At 38.9% G+C, this 18,371-nt stretch overlaps 2 protein-coding genes across 7 annotated transcripts in view; one reads left to right on the top strand and one right to left on the bottom strand.

The window, feature by feature from the left end:
* The first annotated feature begins 342 nt into the window (after positions 1-342).
* LOC111330022 (endophilin-B1) lies at positions 343-14,397 on the top strand. Of its 3 annotated transcripts, XM_088758611.1 has the most exons (11): positions 343-501; positions 572-713; positions 2,191-2,319; positions 2,778-2,911; positions 3,690-3,782; positions 3,987-4,043; positions 5,593-5,637; positions 6,361-6,450; positions 10,649-10,749; positions 11,306-11,480; positions 12,591-14,397. In XM_088758611.1, the coding sequence occupies exons 1-11, from the start codon at positions 406-408 to the stop codon at positions 12,696-12,698; spliced, it is 1,170 nt and encodes a 389-aa protein (XP_088614737.1). In that variant the 5' UTR covers positions 343-405; the 3' UTR covers positions 12,699-14,397. The 3 variants fall into 3 exon arrangements, with proteins under 3 accessions (XP_088614737.1, XP_088614738.1, XP_022790537.1); XM_088758612.1 differs by lacking the exon at positions 3,987-4,043; XM_022934802.2 differs by lacking the exons at positions 3,987-4,043; positions 5,593-5,637 and having other exon boundaries at positions 391-501.
* An 886-nt stretch (positions 14,398-15,283) lies between these two features.
* Positions 15,284-18,371, bottom strand: part of LOC111330025 (MFS-type transporter SLC18B1) — a 39,891-nt gene continuing 36,803 nt past the window's right edge. For all 4 annotated transcript variants that reach the window (XM_088758603.1, XM_088758602.1, XM_088758601.1 and 1 more), the window contains 3 exons: positions 18,032-18,058; positions 17,247-17,293; positions 15,284-16,279 (listed from right to left, as the gene is read on the bottom strand). In XM_088758603.1, coding sequence (XP_088614729.1) covers positions 16,222-16,279; positions 17,247-17,293; positions 18,032-18,058 — 132 coding nt within the window. In that variant the 3' untranslated portion in view covers positions 15,284-16,221. The remainder of the gene's footprint in view (positions 16,280-17,246; positions 17,294-18,031; positions 18,059-18,371) is intronic.

Below are 18,371 nucleotides of genomic sequence, written 5' to 3'. Positions count from 1 at the left end.
AGGGTGAGTGTATTTTACAGTTGTACCTTCACACGAAAAAAGAATTTCTTGCGATTCTGAGCTTTTGTAAAACAGGTTATAAAAATAACTTTTTGTAGATCATAAGGAACAACTTTATCGAACTGGTACACGATACGTCAACTTGTAAGTTATTAATGCAATTTATGAAAAGCTGGACACTACGAAAAGCTGAATTCTCAAGCCGGACACTACGGAAAAGAACACTATTTTTTCTCAGAAATTATTGTTTGGCTCAAGAATATTTCACATTTTTAAAAGAGAAAAAAGGTTACAAAGAAATAAAAATTAAAAATATTATTTTGGAAGAAGTCTGGTGTCGAGAGGAGGCGTTTGTGATGCGCAGAAGTGGTGCGATTCACGTCTTCATTGCGCACAGATTTCAATATGGATTACTTTCGCTCAGTAAACGTCAACAACATGGCAGATTCAATGAAAAAATTTGGTGCCCAAACAGCAACCTTCTTCTCAAGAGCAAAGCAGGTTCGATACTTCATACCCTAAAGTCTATCACTGTAAAGTCAGTTTTTTCATTTAATCTTTCGTTCTCTAGTATACAGAGGAACAACTTGGAACTTCCGAGAAGACGGTTTTTGATGCACGATTTGAGTCCCTAGTTGAGAAAGCAGATCGCACTAAATATTGGACAGAACGCTTGCTGCGGCAAACAGAGGCACTGCTTCAACCTAACCCAGGTTTGTCTCTTAATATGTTCCCTGACCGCATTTTTTAATATACAAATTAGGAATCAAGATGGGCTGGACTTCAAATTCCTTCGACATCGTATTTTTTCCAAGAATTCCTCCTTTAATTTGCACTCTATCTATTCGTGGTAGCAATCGTCGACATGTGATGAATATATTTATGACATAAAATCTTTATGTGGGAAAGGCTATTAGACTTATTGACACCGTTGTCTGTAAGTCTTGATGGACTTCCCAGCTTCAAGTGACTCCGTTTATATGAGTAATATAATATTAACTATAGCTGCCTGTACTTTCGAGAGATTCGTAAAAAGCATTTTAAAGTAAATTTAATTAACTTGGAAATTGCTAGAGTTATGCTAATTTGCTAATGTATGTACACAGGTATTAAATGTTTGATTTAAATCACGGAAAGTGAATTGTAGTATGCTAGCGTTCCATTTAAAGTGACATCTGAGCCGAGCTTGTGTCTTTAAGTACAATAAAACATCTTTTTTCGACTTGAAGAAAGCGAAAGAAGGACGAGACGGTAGAGAGCTGAAAATCGCACGGCGAAGACTGTCGATCTTGCTTTGCTTGCAAACGTGATTTTTGAGTATAAGCACATTGTGGTTTATTCAACTTTACTGATTTGTCAAACAGAATTCTACATGTTATGCAATATACACTTCCTCTATTTTTTCCTTTCCTATTGATATTATTAATAACTGAACACAGTTTAGTTGTCAAAGCAGTTGGTAGCCAAATAATATTATGTTTTGCAACAATCAAATCTTAAGAAACTATGGAAACTAAAAAGAAGTTTGGTATGTGGTGATATCTTAATATACAAGTCTGGTGAAGTATCTGTTTTCTCCATACAGTCTCTTAATGTGTTTCCCCAGAGACAAAGATCACTTGAAAAAAATGAAAAAAATTGTCTCTGGAAGGGTTTCATTCACAGAGTGATATAATTTGCACACACTAGATTACTCTGGCTCTCCTTGAATATTTGGTTTTGTCAACTGAGTTGATATTGTAAATTGACTGTTCTAAAAGTGAAATTTTGAGGGTCTTTCATTCTGACAAAGGGTTAGGACTCTAGAATACGTAAAAAAAAATTCACCATGGCTAATTATTTTAATCAGAGACTCAGTTCATAAAACCAAATTATAATACCCCGCTGATTCAGCACCACAGTTTGTTTGGAATTTTCCCCCTCTTATTGAATTAAGTCTATTTGAAATACAAGGATTATTTGCAATATCCATCTTAGTTGTAACTCTTTGTTAGTAAACTGTGATGCTGACACAACATTTTCTCTTAAAGAAATGTAGAGATATTAAAATGCATTTTCCTGGTTCACATTGTATCTTTTTAGTGTTAAAATCACTAGAAATAAATAAAGTAAACCAATATCTAACCCAAACATTATGCACTAGTTCTTGAATTGGTGTAACTCTTTTTCAAAAATAACTGTTCTTTGAAGGTTTCAGAGCTGAAGAGTTTGTGTATCAAAAGCTAGACAAACCAAAACCTCCTCGTCTGACAGAGAGTGAAGCACTGGGCCAGTCCATGATTGAGGCTGGAAACGACTTTGGCCCTGGAACTAGTTATGGTGAGTTGCATGGCCTAAACAACTGAAAAATTGAGATCAGTGTTATATTTTAGACGAAGAAACTTCTTGCTCTACTGAAACAGCAGCTCTGGAAACTCTAAATGTTGGCCAATTCACTCTATTGACTCAGTTTGTAAATTCAAATTATGAAAGAAACATCCCAGTCTAACATGAGGATTAAAATCCAAGCAAGTTTGCATTTCATTGCTGGATGCTGCATTAATTAAGCTTCTCAGAACTTGTCAGTTAGCTAGGCTGTGATTACAGTACACTGTAGGTTACACTGTGTTTAACCTGGATCCTTAGTGTTGAAAGCATCCTGAAACAGAGTACATGCATGTCTTGGAGAGATTGAAAAGGAAAACAGTAATCTGAGCACTGAGAGTTAAACTTAAACCATACTAGTCATGTACTAGATAAAAATAAGTCCACAACATTTTATCATTCTACTATGTTAGGCAGTGCACTGGTAAAATGTGGAGCAACAGAGAAAAAGCTCGGCCAGGCAGAACGCGATTTAAAAGCCAAGTCCATGTCCAATTTCCTTCATCAACTGAAGATATTTTTGGAAGGAGACATGAAGACAATTGCAGTAAGGAACTGCATTATATTTGAACTGAAAGACTATGTAGACATTCTTTGGTTGGATCTGCTTTACTAAGCCTCATATACATGTAGCTTTAATAACACATGCCAAAGCTGATGAGAAAGTGTTGTAGTTTATAACCGCCTCCTGGTTAGCTCAATGGATAGAGCGCTGGACTGATGTGCGGGAGGTCGAGGGTTCGAGCCCCGGCCGGACCAACACTCAAGGTCTTAAAATAATTGAGAAGAATATGCTGCCTTTCTATAACATCAAGAAATGGTTTAGATATTCTAGTCTTCTCGGATAGGGACGAATAAATGGAGGTCCCGTCTCCTGCAGGGTTAGAGGTAGGAGACGTTAATTTCCCACGCACGAGATTACTGTGCGATGGATGTCCTCCCGTGGGGTGGGATGGGTGGGTTGTTGTCTTGCGTTTCATACATGAGCCTCTGGCTTGGGCAATATGGGTAACCATGCCCCACGTAAAGACATTAAACTTTGATTACTTACTCTTTGAAATATCGAGTTTAAAATACCTTAATTTTCCAGATGGTGTATGTGTATGTTTACAAATATGTTGCAGTTCCTAACATAATTTTATTCTTCATTTTGTTCAGTTACTGCATGTTCTGGAGTTTTTCTCTAAACACACCTTTTTTTTTTTTTTTTTTTTTCACGGTGCCCTCATCACCAAGGACAGAATTAATTTTTATACAATCATCCTCTTGCTTGTTTTCTGGCTCACTGGAAATTAAGGTTTCCAATTTTTTTATTATGTTTGTAGAAAGAAAAGAGAACCCTACTTGCCAAAAGATTAGACCTGGATGCTTGCAAAGCTAAGGTGAAAAAGGCCCAGAGTCCTGAGAAAATACAACAAGTGAGTATAACTTGCAATACATGTAAGTATAATCTGGAGGTATTAGGATTTTGTTTACATTGTAAATCTCATTGTGAACATTTCTCTTGTATTTCATGTATGCCATCACTATTCAATGATGATATTGGCAAATTTGTCTTGTTCAATCACTGAAAGACCAACAATCACTGCGGTCCATAATGTCTTGAGTTCTTATCTGAACAGGTCACATTCAAATGCTTGACTAAAGGTCTCTTTCTTCCTGATGATAAAGCAGAAAAGGTGACATGTGTATTCATTCTTTTGGTCACATTATTCATGCACTTGAAGCTTATCTTTCACTCCACTTCCTTGAAGTAATATGCACACTGTATGTGTCAGAATTTTTTTGCATTCTGAAATAGAATTCACCACATCTTCACCTCCTAATAATTTCTTTTAATTTTATTTGAGACGTTTGAGGCTACTGTGCTTTTTCAGTCACATTGCTGCTAAATTTTCATCCCATATTAAAGTGTACACGTAAGTTAATGCACTTCAAATTAATAGAATATTTCAAATCTGGTTATCTCCCATTGCTATCTGTGCACTTGTATATTAAAAATAATTACTAAAAGTCAGTTAAATCTCTCAAACCAGTCATTCAAAGTTTTGTTTGAGTTATCAGTAATACTGACTAGCAGTAAATGCCTTTACTAACCGCCTCCCGGTTAGCTCAATTGGTAGAGCGCCGGACTGTTGTGCAGTAGGTCGTGAGTTCAAATCTGGCCGGACCAACACTCAGGGTCTTTAATTAACTGAGAAGAAAGTGATGCCTTTGTAATAATATCTGCAAATGGTTAGACTTTCTAGTCTTCTCGGACGATAAATGGAGGTCCCGTCTCCTGCAGGGTTGGGGTAGGAGACGTTAATTTCCCACACACGAAATTACTGTGTGATGGATGTCCTCCCCGGGTGGGATGGGTGGGTCAAAAAGGGGTTAGGTGTCAATTGGAACGAAAGTCCTGTTCCTTTCTCCTGCCATTCCTATGGCGAATTAATTAAACTTAAACTTAAACTTGTCAGGCACCACAGTTTGCATTATCACTGCTACTTGGGACACTGCAGTTGAAAATTAATTTTGCTCAAGGTGTTGAGTTTCTTGCACTGTTACTCACAGTGATTAAAGGAATTGTTTATCACCAGTCTACGGTTGACAAAATGAAATGAAATAACTCATGATACTACTATCAGCACTAACACTGCTACTAATCATTCAGGCTTGTTCATTCTCATGGTTGGGTAATGATTCATTGACTTGGCTTACGTGAATACTGTAGACTATTCAATGGCCTTGAATAAAATTTATCTGAAAACACTTAGACCTTGATTACCATGTTTGTCCATTTTTACTGCAATGAAGCCTCAAACCTTAAACATGTACAATAATGTTGATTAGTATGTACTGGTACATTTCCACAATTTTTGAGATATATGGGTTGTAATGTACTTCAACCTTAATTGTTGAGAGCTTAGTTCTGTCACTGGTGCAGTGAAAGGTGTGTCATAATGCATCATAATCTGGGATTAAAAACTAATTTTTAAATTCTAAAATGAAAATTTTCATGTAAGGCCAGGACAAGGTCCAAAATGTTTGTCTCAAAAAGCTAAACTCCTCTAAAAATTAATAAATTATTTTCTTGCCATAGACATTTTAAATAGCATTAAAATTTCTACTTTTGTAAATGTACATAAAGTTAACATAAATGTACTAATGGAAATCTTCAAGCTAGTTCTCTCCTGCTGTCTTCTTCCTCCATATATGTCCATCATGACTTTTGCTTGACTCTAGATGTATTCTTCGCGGAACATGGTTGTAATCACTGAGTTGGATGAGGTGAGTCTTCTGTTCCTCAAGTCTAGGGTGGCTGTTTGGCAATGAAGGTGTTTGTAGTTTCTCAAATCCCTTATACTCTTACTGCATGAGTGGTCTTCTTGACTTTGATGTGGATTCTTCAGAACTCATATGATTGGTTTATGCAAAAGTCTACATGGTATGTTTCTTTGAGTGATAGTACCACAACACACAGCCACTGTTCTATGACCAGGTTGTCCTACACCCAACATGGAATGAACTGAGGTTTATGGTTCATAAACCCACATGGATTGCATCCTGAGGAAAAAGAGCTATCATTTTAAAGCATTAATTTTATTCATAAGCCAGATGATTACAAGTACAGCAGTGTAACTATAAATAGCTCTGAAGTTGCTCTTACTGCAAATGGCATCAACCAGGGATCAAGGATCATGTTAATGTAACTAAGGTCTCAATTCTGTGCTTCCAATTGAAGTTCAGTAGCAGTGTTAGTAGACAACGTGACTGATAATTTTTTGAGCTACAATTTGTATTAATGAAAATGATGAAGGCAGCAGAGTTGCCTGGGAAGGGAATGGAAATCAGACCTTTTCTTTCCCATTCCTTTCGTGGCTTTGGTGTGCTTAACACTCGGTATACTATAGAGAGCCAACTACAATTTGGAAAAATAAAAAGAAGAAGAGATGTAAATTTGATGCTGTCATCCACCTAACCACTCAGCTGATGTTCTGGTCTTTTTCTTAGGCAGAGGCAGATTTGAGGGTATGTCAGGGAGAGTTTGACAGACAGTATGAAGTGACAAAGTTACTGCTGGATGGAATCAGCACTGCTCATGTAGGTATTGCCTGTGTTACTGACCTGCATTCATTAGTTTTGTTGAATGGTGCATTTGTATTTTCAGCTGTTTTGTTTCTACTCATAACTTTGTCAAATAGCATGTTTCCCCCCCTATATTCAACATTGAGTACAAGGGAAGAGGGGGACAGGTGAACTTTGTCAAATAGTGTGTTTCCCCCTAGATTCTCCATTGAGTGCAAGGGAAGGGGGGGACAGGTGAACTTTGTCAAATAGTGTGTTTCCTTCCTATATTCTCCATTGAGTGCAAGGGAAGGGGGGACAGGTGAACTTTGTCAAATAGCATGTTTCCCCCTATATTCTTCATTGAGTACAAGGGAAGGGGGGGACAGGTGAACTTTGTCAAATATTGTGTTTCCTTCCTATATTCTCCATTGAGTACAAGGGAAGGGGGGACAGGTGAACTTTGTCAAATAGCATGTCCCCCCTATATTCTTCATTGAGTACAAGGGAAGGGGGGACAGGTGAACTTTGTCAAATAGTGTGTTTACCCCCTATATTCTCCATTGAGTGGAAAAGAAGGGGGGACAGGTGAACTTTGTCAAATAGCATGTTTCCCCCCCTATATTCAACATTGAGTACAAGGGAAGAGGGGGACAGGTGAACTTTGTCAAATAGTGTGTTTCCCCCTAGATTCTCCATTGAGTGTAAGGGAAATGGGGGACAGGTGAACTTTGTCAAATAGTGTGTTTACCCCCTATATTCTCCATTGAGTGCAAGGGAAGGGGGGACAGGTGAACTTTGTCAAATAGCATGTTTCCCCCTATATTCTTCATTGAGTACAAGGGAAGGGGGGACAGGTGAACTTTGTCAAATATTGTGTTTCCTTCCTATATTCTCCATTGAGTACAAGGGAAGGGGGGACAGGTGAACTTTGTCAAATAGTGTGTTCCCCCATATACTCTCCATTGAGTGTAAGGGAAATGGGGGACAGGTGAACTTTGTCAAATAGTGTTTCCCCCCTATATTCTTCATGGAGTGCAAGGGAAGGGGGGACAGGTGAACTTTGTCAAATAGCATGTTTCCCCCCTATATTCTTCATTGAGTACAAGGGAAGGGGGACAGGTGAACTTTGTCATATAGTGTGTTTCCTTCCTATATTCTCCATTGAGTATAAGGGAAGGGGGGACAGGTGAACTTTGTCATATAGTGTGTTTCCTTCCTATATTCTCCATTGAGTATAAGGGAAGGGGGGACAGGTGAACTTTGTCATACAGTGTGTTTCCTTCCTATATTCTTCATTGAGTACAAGGGAAGGGGGGACAGGTGAACTTTGTCATATAGTGTGTTTCCTTCCTATATTCTTCATTGAGTACAAGGGAAGGGGGGACAGGTGAACTTTGTCATATAGTGTGTTTCCTTCCTATATTCTCCATTGAGTGCAAGGCAAGGGGGGACAGGTGAACTTTGACAAATAGCATGTTTCCCCCCTATATTCTCCATTGAGTGCAAGGGAAGGAGGGGACAGGTGAACTTTGTCAAATAGTGTGTTTCCCCCTAGATTCTCCATTGAGTGCAAGGGAAGGGGGGGACAGGTGAACTTTGTCAAATAGCGTGTTCCCCCTATATTCTCCATTGAGTGCAAGGGAAGGGGGGGGACAGGTGAACTTTATCAAATAGCATGTTTCCCCCCTATATTCTCCATTGAATATGAGGGAAGGGGGGACAGGTGAATTTGTGGAATAGTGTGTTCCTCTCTATATTCTCCATTGAGTGCAAGGGAAGGGGGGACAGGTGATTTTTGTCAAATAGTGTGTTCCCCCATATACTCTCCATTGAGTGCAAGGGAAGGGGGGAACAGGTGAACTTTGTCAAATAGTGTGTTTCCCCCCTATATTCTCCATTGAGTGCAAGGGAAGGGGGGACAGGTGATTTTTGTCAAATAGTGTGTTCCCCCATATACTCTCCATTGAGTGCAAGGGAAGGGGGGAACAGGTGAACTTTGTCAAATAGTGTGTTTCCCCCCTATATTCTCCATTGAGTGCAAGGGAAGGGGGGACAGGTGAACTTTGTCAAATAGCATGTTTCCCCCCTATATTCTTCATTGAGTACAAGGGAAGGGGGGACAGGTGAACTTTGTCAAATAGTGTTTCCTTCCTATATTCTCCATTGAGTACAAGGGAAGGGGGGAAAGGTGAACTTTGTCAAATAGCATGTTTCCCCCCTATATTCTCCATTGAGTGCAAAGGAAGGGGGGACAGGTGAACTTTGTCAAATAGCGTGTTTCCCCCTATATTCTCCATTGAGTGCAAGGGAAGGGGGGACAGGTGAACTTTGTCAAATAGCATGTTTCCCCCCTATATTCTCCATTGAACACGAGGGAAGGGGGGACAGGTGAATTTGTGGAATAGTGTGTTCCTCTCTATATTCTCCATTGAGTGCAAGGGAAGGGGAGACAGGTGATTTTTGTCAAATAGTGTGTTCCCCCATATACTCTCCATTGAGTGCAAGGGAAGGGGGGAACAGGTGAACTTTGTCAAATAGTGTGTTTCCTTCCTATATTCTCCATTGAGTGCAAGGGAAGGGGGGACAGGTGAACTTTGTCAAATAGCATGTTTCCCCCTATATTCTTCATTGAGTACAAGGGAAGGGGGGACAGGTGAACTTTGTCAAATAGTGTGTTTCCTTCCTATATTCTCCATTGAGTGCAAGGGAAGGGGGGACAGGTGAACCTTGTCAAATAGCATGTTTTCCCCTATATTCTTCATTGAGTACAAGGGAAGGGGGGACAGGTGAACTTTGTCAAATAGTGTGTTTCCTTCCTATATTCTCCATTGAGTGCAAGGGAAGGGGGGACAGGTGAACTTTGTCAAATAGTGTGTTCCACCCCTATATTCTTCATTGAGTACAAGGGAAGGGGGGACAGGTGAACTTTGTCAAATAGTGTGTTCCACCCCTATATTCTCCATTGAGTGCAAGGGAAGGGGGGACAGGTGAACTTTGTCAAATAGTGTGTTCCACCCCTATATTCTTCATTGAGTACAAGGGAAGGGGGGACAGGTGAACTTTGTCAAATAGTGTGTTCCACCCCTATATTCTTCATTGAGTACAAGGGAAGGGGGGAAAGGTGAACTTTGTCAAATAGCATGTTTCCCCCCTATATTCTCCATTGAGTGCAAGGGAAGGGGGGACAGGTGAACTTTGTCAAATAGTGTGTTCCACCCCTATATTCTCCATTGAGTGCAAGGGAAGGGGGGAACAGGTGAACTTTGTCAAATAGTGTGTTTCCCCCCTATATTCTTCATTGAGTACAAGGGAAGGGGGGACAGGTGAACTTTGTCATATAGTGTGTTTCCCCCCTATATTCTCCATTGAGTGCAAGGGAAGGGGGGATAGGTGAACTTTGTCAAATAGTGTGTTCCACCCCTATATTCTCCATTGAGTGCAAGGGAAGGGGGGAACAGGTGAACTTTGTCAAATAGTGTGTTTCCCCCCTATATTCTTCATTGAGTACAAGGGAAGGGGGGACAGGTGAACTTTGTCAAATAGTGTGTTTCCTTCCTATATTCTCCATAGGGTGCAAGGGAAGGGGGGGACAGGTGAACTTTGTCAAATAGTGTGTTTCCTTCCTATATTCTTCATTGAGTACAAGGGAAGGGGGGACAGGTGAACTTTGTCAAATAGTGTGTTCCACCCCTATATTCTTCATTGAGTACAAGGGAAGGGGGGACAGGTGAACTTTGTCAAATAGTGTGTTCCACCCCTATATTCTCCATTGAGTGCAAGGGAAGGGGGGACAGGTGAACTTTGTCAAATAGCATGTTTCCCCCTATATTCTCCATTGAGTGCAAGGGAAGGGGGGGCAGGTGAACTTTTCCTGCATCTCAGACCCACTCCCTCAGACTCACTTGTGTTCAGTTTTCACATTATTCTTTTCTCTACTATGCATTATAACAGAATTTAAATTTTAAAGTTTTTCGTCAGCTAAGGACTCAATTACTTCGTTTACTGGTGAAATAAAGATGGGGAGGAATCACCTGAGAAACTAAGAAGCTTTTAAATGAGCAACTCCCTCTGTGCTTAATTATTCACTGTTCAATTATGGAATTACAACAAAATCATCATTGGCAGGGTAGCAAAAGAACAGAGCTTAGGGTTCTTAAACATTTATTAAAAACTGCCACACAAAATGGCAGATAGTAGCAGATTTTGATGTAAAATTCTTCATTGATTTTAGGCCAACCATCACAGAGCACTGATGAATTTTGTCGAGGCCCAAGCACAGTATTATGCACAGTGCCATGCATACATGACAGAGCTACAGAAGCAACTGGCAAGGTACGATATGTTCTATTTTTAAATTGTTTTACATAGATAAGGCAATAAAACGAATTATTTCCACAAGATGTGGTCACTTGTGTTTACAAATACTTTAGCTGAAAATAGTTTGCATCATATTTGGCTTAAAGATGAAGAATTTCAAGATGCTTGACAGTGGAGCTTTCACTGGGTGGAGCACTTCTGTTTTGTTGGTGCTGATGTTATTCCAAGGGTTCTTGTGTCACATTTGGTCAGTTGTTATGGTGTTTCATGAGTACTCAATTACCTATGTTGTTTTTGCTCTTTCTTGTTTGCAAACTTTCTATAATTGTTTTCAGTGGTTAAAAAAAAATGTTCTAAAGTGTAACCCATCCCTGGTGTTTTGTCAAAAACCAACCAAATTCTGATTTAACATAATTGTCAATGTATTAAAAAAAGAGAGAGAATTGATTGATGTCACTGGAAAATCTTTTACCCTTTGTGGAAGAAAAAGAAATGACGAAAAAGAAAAAGTGGTACAAGGAATTGATTTCTTACCAGAAAGTGCGCAGTGTGATATGAAAATTTCTTTCAGTCCTCCAGGTGAAGCAGCTTTATCTTTTGTTTCTCCTTCTACACCTTCCCTTTCTGACACCTCTGGTGGTTTGGATCTGAACACTGTTCCTCGGCCATCTCTGACCCAAAAGGCCAAAGTGTTGTATGATTACGACGCAGCAGACAAGAATGAGCTCTCATTGCTTGCTGACGAGGTCAGTGATAAGGCTTTAGCATAACAGGTTCACTCCCAATTTCTAAATGATATTTTTTTTTACAATGCTACACCCATCTTTAAACTTTTTCTCAGAAAATTTGATCTGAGATTAAAGAGTATCCTCCATTTTATATTTTTCTTCCTTCTCATTGCCTTTCTGTTTGAAACTGTGTAAGTTTCTGTAAGCAGAGATTCCTTTTGGTCATTTGTGGTGTAAAAGAGTAAACAGTTCAGATGCTACTGTTATCCTTAAAGCCCCCTTTATGCCAGTGGATGTTACCAAAGACTCTTGGTGGGGCAGATTTACAGATGTTGCTTATCTTTCAGTTCATAATATATCATTCATTATCTCCTTATTTGGATTGCCATACTTGCCATACACTTTTCACAGCATTTGGACCTCAGGAAACAGAAGCAAACAATTATCTCACTCATTTCTCAATCTATCACTCATACACATCCATTCAGTTGAGGAGAATGAAACAACCTAAAAAAACTGACTCATTCAACCTAGGAATCATACCAATGTATTCAAACAATTTCCTTTTCATCTCTTCCTTCTACCCTCTTGTTCTGTTAATGGCATTTCGGTTGCCTTTTCAGTCCTCAGAAATTCCAACAGCCACATAAGGTAGCCAGAAGTCCACTCCACTTTTCTCGTTATCTCTGTATTTTCACCAAGGAAGGAAAGAAATGGTTTCCAGTCCCTTACTTTTCCTTAATTCACCACCAGATGTGGAAAAGAACAATGGGAAATTAACCTAGATATGAAAACTGATCAGCAACGTTTGCCCTTATATGTTACTGGTTACTTTTTGTACTTTGTTTTCTTTCCGAAGAATTAAGGGAAGAGAATGTTTCTCATGTCCTGGTTTTGAAATGATTTGTACGACCATAGTTAGTAGAGGGGACTGGGTCCCCTCTACTAACTATGGTACGACATTTGTCGCAATAAGGGAGTGTAAATTAATTCAAGACAAAAATTAATGTTGTTGAACCAGTAAGGCCTCTTCCCTCCGTTTTATTTCCTGTCCTTGACCAAGAGGTGGGGTTAAGGAAGATCTCAAATACGAGGCTGACCAAGTGTTTTAATGTTTGTGGTTCCCAGGTGATCACGGTTTACAGTGCACCTGGACTGGACTCCGATTGGATGATTGGCGAGAGGGGAAGTCAAAAAGGAAAAGTACCGCTAACTTATTTAGAACTGCTTAGCTAAGTGTAATTAGTAAGTATGATAGAAAAGATGGTAGATTTACAGAAAACGGTATAAATATGTAATTGGTCTGTAATGAAATTCTTTCAGACAGGTTAGATTGGTGGACAGAATTTGTTTGTTGAGTACGGGTTATGTAGTTCGAATGAAAGAAATTACTATTTTTTAAAAGAAGTTGTCGGTCAATTGCCTGTTACTGCACAGCGTCCAGGTGATGGTATTATATGTCATGTTGATCAAAACGCATGGACAGACACTAGTACTTAAGTAGGATGATATTTAAATTTCCAAAAATCCACAGAAGAATTTGCTTGATTTTTGCGTGACACCTCCTAGAATGCGAGGAAGAGAAATGGTTGGTAAAGTGCGTCTAAGAAACCTGACAAAATAAAACGCCTCTGAATTGGAGAACAATTAAAACTTTTAAATTAATCCCTATTTACATTAGTCAGTAGAAAATAATTATGCCAGCAGGGTTGGGAGGCAGAAATTGTCTCGAGTTGGTTACCGGGTCAACGTCAAGTATTCTGAAAGGGGCTGTAAGGGCTGATTCTTAGCATTCGAGTGGTTGAGAAAATTTCCAAGTATTTATAATGCCTCACTTTAGGATTTCATTTCGAAAACATAAATTCGTCAGAGACCTGTAAGAGTGGTGTAGAATGTTCTTCTTTTTCCGTTACTGGACCTTACAGAGGCTACGATCTTATGTTTTTGCATTTGAAGCGTTTTCAATTAACTTTTCGTGTGCCAATCAACTAAAAAAGGAAATTGTTTTGAGTGAGGACCCTTATATTGAAATTGTTTATTTTGAGGCAGTAGAGTTACTCAAAAGGCTTCTAAGAATAAACCAAACAAATTTTAATTTATAGAATATGCACGAGAGCCTAGAACCGAGGTATTTTGTCCAAAGCCTGAAAATTAAAATATCGAAGTTGGGATCCTTTTTGTTGAGTTGAAGTAGGAACTTGTTATTTAGATAACACGTAAGCTTTTTTCCTGCGTAGCTTAATTTATTACGTATTTCCCGCTGATTGTTTTACCGTAGAGAAACGCGAAACGTGAACGGTAATTTACGGTAACGTTATCAAAGGTAATCCGGAGATCATAGTATCAAAGGTAATCCGGGATTTGTTTTATTTGTTTTGTTCTGTTTTTTTTTTTTATTATTATTATTCTTATTATTTATGTACCTGCTCTACTTTGCTCTCTGGTTGATTCAGAAAACTCGCGTCAACCTGTCAATCAGTCAGATGCAAACTAAAACCAATCACAGCTCATTCATTGGCGTTCGCCCCGCTCGTCAAGCAGTTTGCTTGATTTTTACCCTAAGTCCTCCTCATTGGCTTTCCTGAAATTTTTCATCGTTCTCATTGGCCGTTTATTAATTTGGTTTTTGGTGTTATTAAACTTTATCAAGAGCGCTCTTACATCTAGAGCTACAGATTCGTAGATGTGCTTTCGTCTGGGGCACTTCATATGTAAACAAGTGTGTTGTCCATCACGGAGAACACTTCGAACGCATTGTGGTACAGAACGGGCCCCAGAAAAGGGTTCAGTGGTCATTAAGGCCTATTATAGCCTACGATTATGGGATCGCTTATATGATGTTAATAGCTGAAGGGAGAGAAATTAACTAAATAATTAAATTCAAGTCAGAGAATGACTGCATTGTCTTCGGAGAAATAAAATAATTTTTTTGAAATTAGTGTTCTGTCTGAAATAGGTAGCCAGTAGCTTTTACTGTCCAGGGCTACGAAAGGTTCTTCCAAAGATGACAGTGGACCCTACATTTTTTGCGCGATGTTTTCCAAGGTCGCCATAATCGTGTTCTTGAGCTGTGAGGCATCGATTTCGATCCATTTTAATTGTCTCCATTAAAGGTCAGCCACAAGAAACACTGACTGCAGCGTGAAACGAAATAGCAAATTTAGCCCTTAGCCTTTGAGTTCGCGTGTTATCGAAGGTGGCAGTAACTGTTAAATGGTACCAAGCCAGGGATCACTGTTTTCACCTCTTAAGATACCCCTCTCTCAAACACTTAACTAAGAAGGTTCTGTCATTATATGGTAGACGTCACCATCATTCGCTTGTTATCGAAAGTGGCAGTAGTTGCTTACTGGTACCAAGCCATGGATCACTATCTTTTTTTTACCTCCTGAGATACACCTGACAAAGAAAGTCCTCGTCATCATATCGGAGACTCCTTTAACGTGCCTCTAAACTCTATGAAAGCCGAAAATATGGACCGTCACCCTGTAATTCCTAAGCGAGTCTGTCTCACTCGTCCCCAGCTGTCTTTCTACTTTGAAGGGCGAGAGGTGCGCGTGGGGGACGATAGGAAGGGGGTAAAACAAGAGAACATTTTCCCCCATCGTCCCCTTCGTTGTGGTAGTGCCAGAGACGACTGGAGATGGGTTAGGAAAACTTTGATTTGCGCCTGACCCTTTTACCCAGCTCCAACCGTGTAACTATAAGTATGTACCGCTTGCCCGTGCAAGGCCTGGGTACGAGAATAAATTTGTGGCTAGTTTTGTGATAACTTTGGAGCCGGACACGGAATTTTGTAACCATATTAAGACAGATAATGATCTAATTAGACATCAATATACTGAGCATTAAATAAATGACCTTTACAGTCATGAAGTTCAACATTCAGCGCTGAACAAGTCTAAAGTTAGTTGTCCAACGGTGGATGATAACGCTATCCAAAGGATAAATCGCTATCTGATTGGCCAATTTGCCGTTGTCGATAAGAATACAGACAACCCTGCTCGCGTCAACGTGTCACGATCTTGGTCACGCACTGAAAGAATCGTTTCATTTTGACGTAGATATTGTGGTAAAAAAACATCGACAGTAGTTTAGCGTGGTCTGTCCTCTTTTCAACAACTGCTGCGCCTCGTGAGTCCATAGGCATTTTGACCACTGTGATGACAAATATCGTTGACAATAAGAGTACAGACCACGCTAAACCACTGTCGATTTGTTAATTACCCAATGGATAATTACACTTTTAAAAATCATGGAATACGAGCACCTTTTCCTTGTTTTTCCTTCGCACGATTCAAAAGATTAGGTGTAGTGTATGAGCAACTGATGTACAACATATAACATCCCAAACCGTAAAAAGTTAGGAAGAATGTCTTTCTCTGAGAGATCGAAAAAAGGAATCATTATGTGCGCATGGTAAGTTACATTCTGAATGCCACTTGGGGTATCTTTATAGCTTTTGATTAATTATGTATGCGATTACCTTAAATTACGAATAAAATATTTCATCATTTATGAAATGAAATGTTCATTTATGAGTTTTTTGTCGACATTTAATTAATTAGTAGTATTAATTAGTACTATTATTTATCTTTATTTCTGTATTGTGCATTATATTTATTTTAGGATCCTATTCATCAGGGCTCCTATTGATAGCAGAGCTTTACGTTCTGATGGGACTACCCTGGTGTTGAGATTGTTATTTATTCTTTTGAATAAAGGTGTCATCATCATCACATTTCATTCAATTATTGCCCTACTCCTTCCTGTTGTTAATAGTGAGAGGTTCCCTTTCTGATGGGTCAGAATTTCCCCTAAGATAAAAAAAAACAAAAACAGAAGAAAAAATGATATAATTGTGCAGTTTAAGCGTTCAGTTGAAGGTAATCCATTCCAACAATACAAGCGAAAGTCATGAGTCAACCACACAGTTTTTTTCAGTCGGAAGATTAAGGTCAGTTTCTGAAAACTGATTGGCTAGTTACTTTAATGAGATGCTATTGGCTGGAAGACTCAATAGTACAGAACAGTACTATTGACTCAAGCTTTTTAAGTTCTCCGGCCAAAAATATCTCATTAAAGGAATTAACTAACCAGTTTCCAGAAACTGACCTTAATCAGTCGTGATTGGTCAGTTCTGATGCGTCGATAAAACTGGTTCCATGTGTTCAGTTCTTTGGTATCCAATTACCTAGGCAACATATGGTAATTTTCAAGAAATTGACCACAAAATGATTCCATAAGGGTTTTGAAAAGCTTGGCCTGATCATGAGGAAGTAGGTCTGTGTATTTCAGCGTTCTGTTCGTAAGAGTCGTCGTGCAAATCGTTAATTTAATTTCACTTAAAGACTGATCATGATCCTTTTCTTAAGAGGCGTTAATATATGGAATAATTTACCACCTGAAATAGAGCTTAGCCAATCTCTTGGTAATTTTAAGCGTAATTTAAGAAAGCATCTGACCTATTCCGTCATCTTTTTAGCTAGCCTTACCATTTATTTTTATTTCGTTAACTGGTATAGCAAATTGTCACTGAAAAACTCCCAAGGGATTTACGGTATTGTACGATAGCGTAAGACAAGGCTTATCTGAATTTTATATGTTTATGTCTTCATGCATTCAATTCCTGCCAAAATAGGTCAATGTAGCGGAAAAATTACATGGTGTTTTTTAATTAGTACTTGTCGACTTCAATTACATTCCTCCCTGATTATCCCAGGAAAAGATGTTCTAAAAAAAACAAGAACAACTGTTACTAACTAGATCAAAATATCTACCAACCTTAAAGAGATCTTTTCATGCAACGTGAATGAAAAAATCAGCAGGGCCTATAAAACAAACACACTTGAAGATAGTGACAGAAAGTACTCTTAAAAAATTAAACTATAAAACCTAAAAGTAATAAAAAACCAGATTTCTTTATAAGAAAAATCTTCCTCCTTTAAAGTGTCTATACGGCCAACAGGGTTTTTATAGTTTTGGTATGTATTTAACATGTAAAAAAGTATTCTTAAATAAAAATTGGATTCTGACGAGTCTTCGCCCTGAAATCGAGCCTTAAACTTCCCACTTTAGCCACACCATTGAAGGTAACCGTGAGTCGGGGCAAAAAAGAGATTGGGTTCAAAATGGGTCGTGACGTCAAGTCAGGAACGCGCCAAATCCTGCCAGTGGTTCACCGTTTTTTCAGTAAGGTAAAGAGTTTTCGGCGACATATATATGACCGATAGATGTGTTTTTAAAAGTACTGCGTTTGTCAAGCAAAGTAACAACACGACGCTCGAGACGCTCCTGGAGTGACGTCACTCATCACCAATCTTCCCTTACGTGGTCAACTTCATTGGGCGTGGCCGAAGCGGGAACTTGAAAGCTCGATTTTGGGGTGAAGAGGCGTCAGAACCAAATTTTTTTTGTGAGAATACTTTTTAACAGGTTAAAGAGATACCAAAACAATAAAAACCCTGTTGGCCGTATAGACACTTTAAGTAAAAATATGAAAGAACGAAACACGCGAAAATGAAGTAAAATAATTAATAAAGTGGAAGCGAAATTATCAGTGTACTCACTTGAAAAAGCATGATGAAAGCTATTATCTGAAAAAGTAGGAGAACGAGGATAAATCATTGTTATGCGCATGGTCATTATTCATTGCCTGGCACGGGTGGAGTGGGGGAGGGAGGGGGAGGGAGGGGGGAGCTAGAGGATTTTAGTAGTGTCGCGATAAAATTCACTTGATCCTTCCTTAAGATTTTGAAATGCTCTTAACCCCCTGATGGTAGTCAATTGCCAGTCAATATTCTATATTTCTCTTTTACACTCTGTTGGGGACGACTGGTTAGGCCTGTCAAGCTTGTACAAGGAAAGTTGCTACCTAAAGTTCTTGATAGTTTTATATAAACATTGATT

This window comes from Stylophora pistillata, chromosome 4 (genome assembly GCF_964205215.1).
Source record: "Stylophora pistillata chromosome 4, jaStyPist1.2, whole genome shotgun sequence".
Lineage (NCBI taxonomy): Eukaryota > Metazoa > Cnidaria > Anthozoa > Scleractinia > Pocilloporidae > Stylophora > Stylophora pistillata.
Note: the sequence above shows the minus strand (reverse complement) of the source record. Positions and strands in the feature narration are given on the sequence as shown.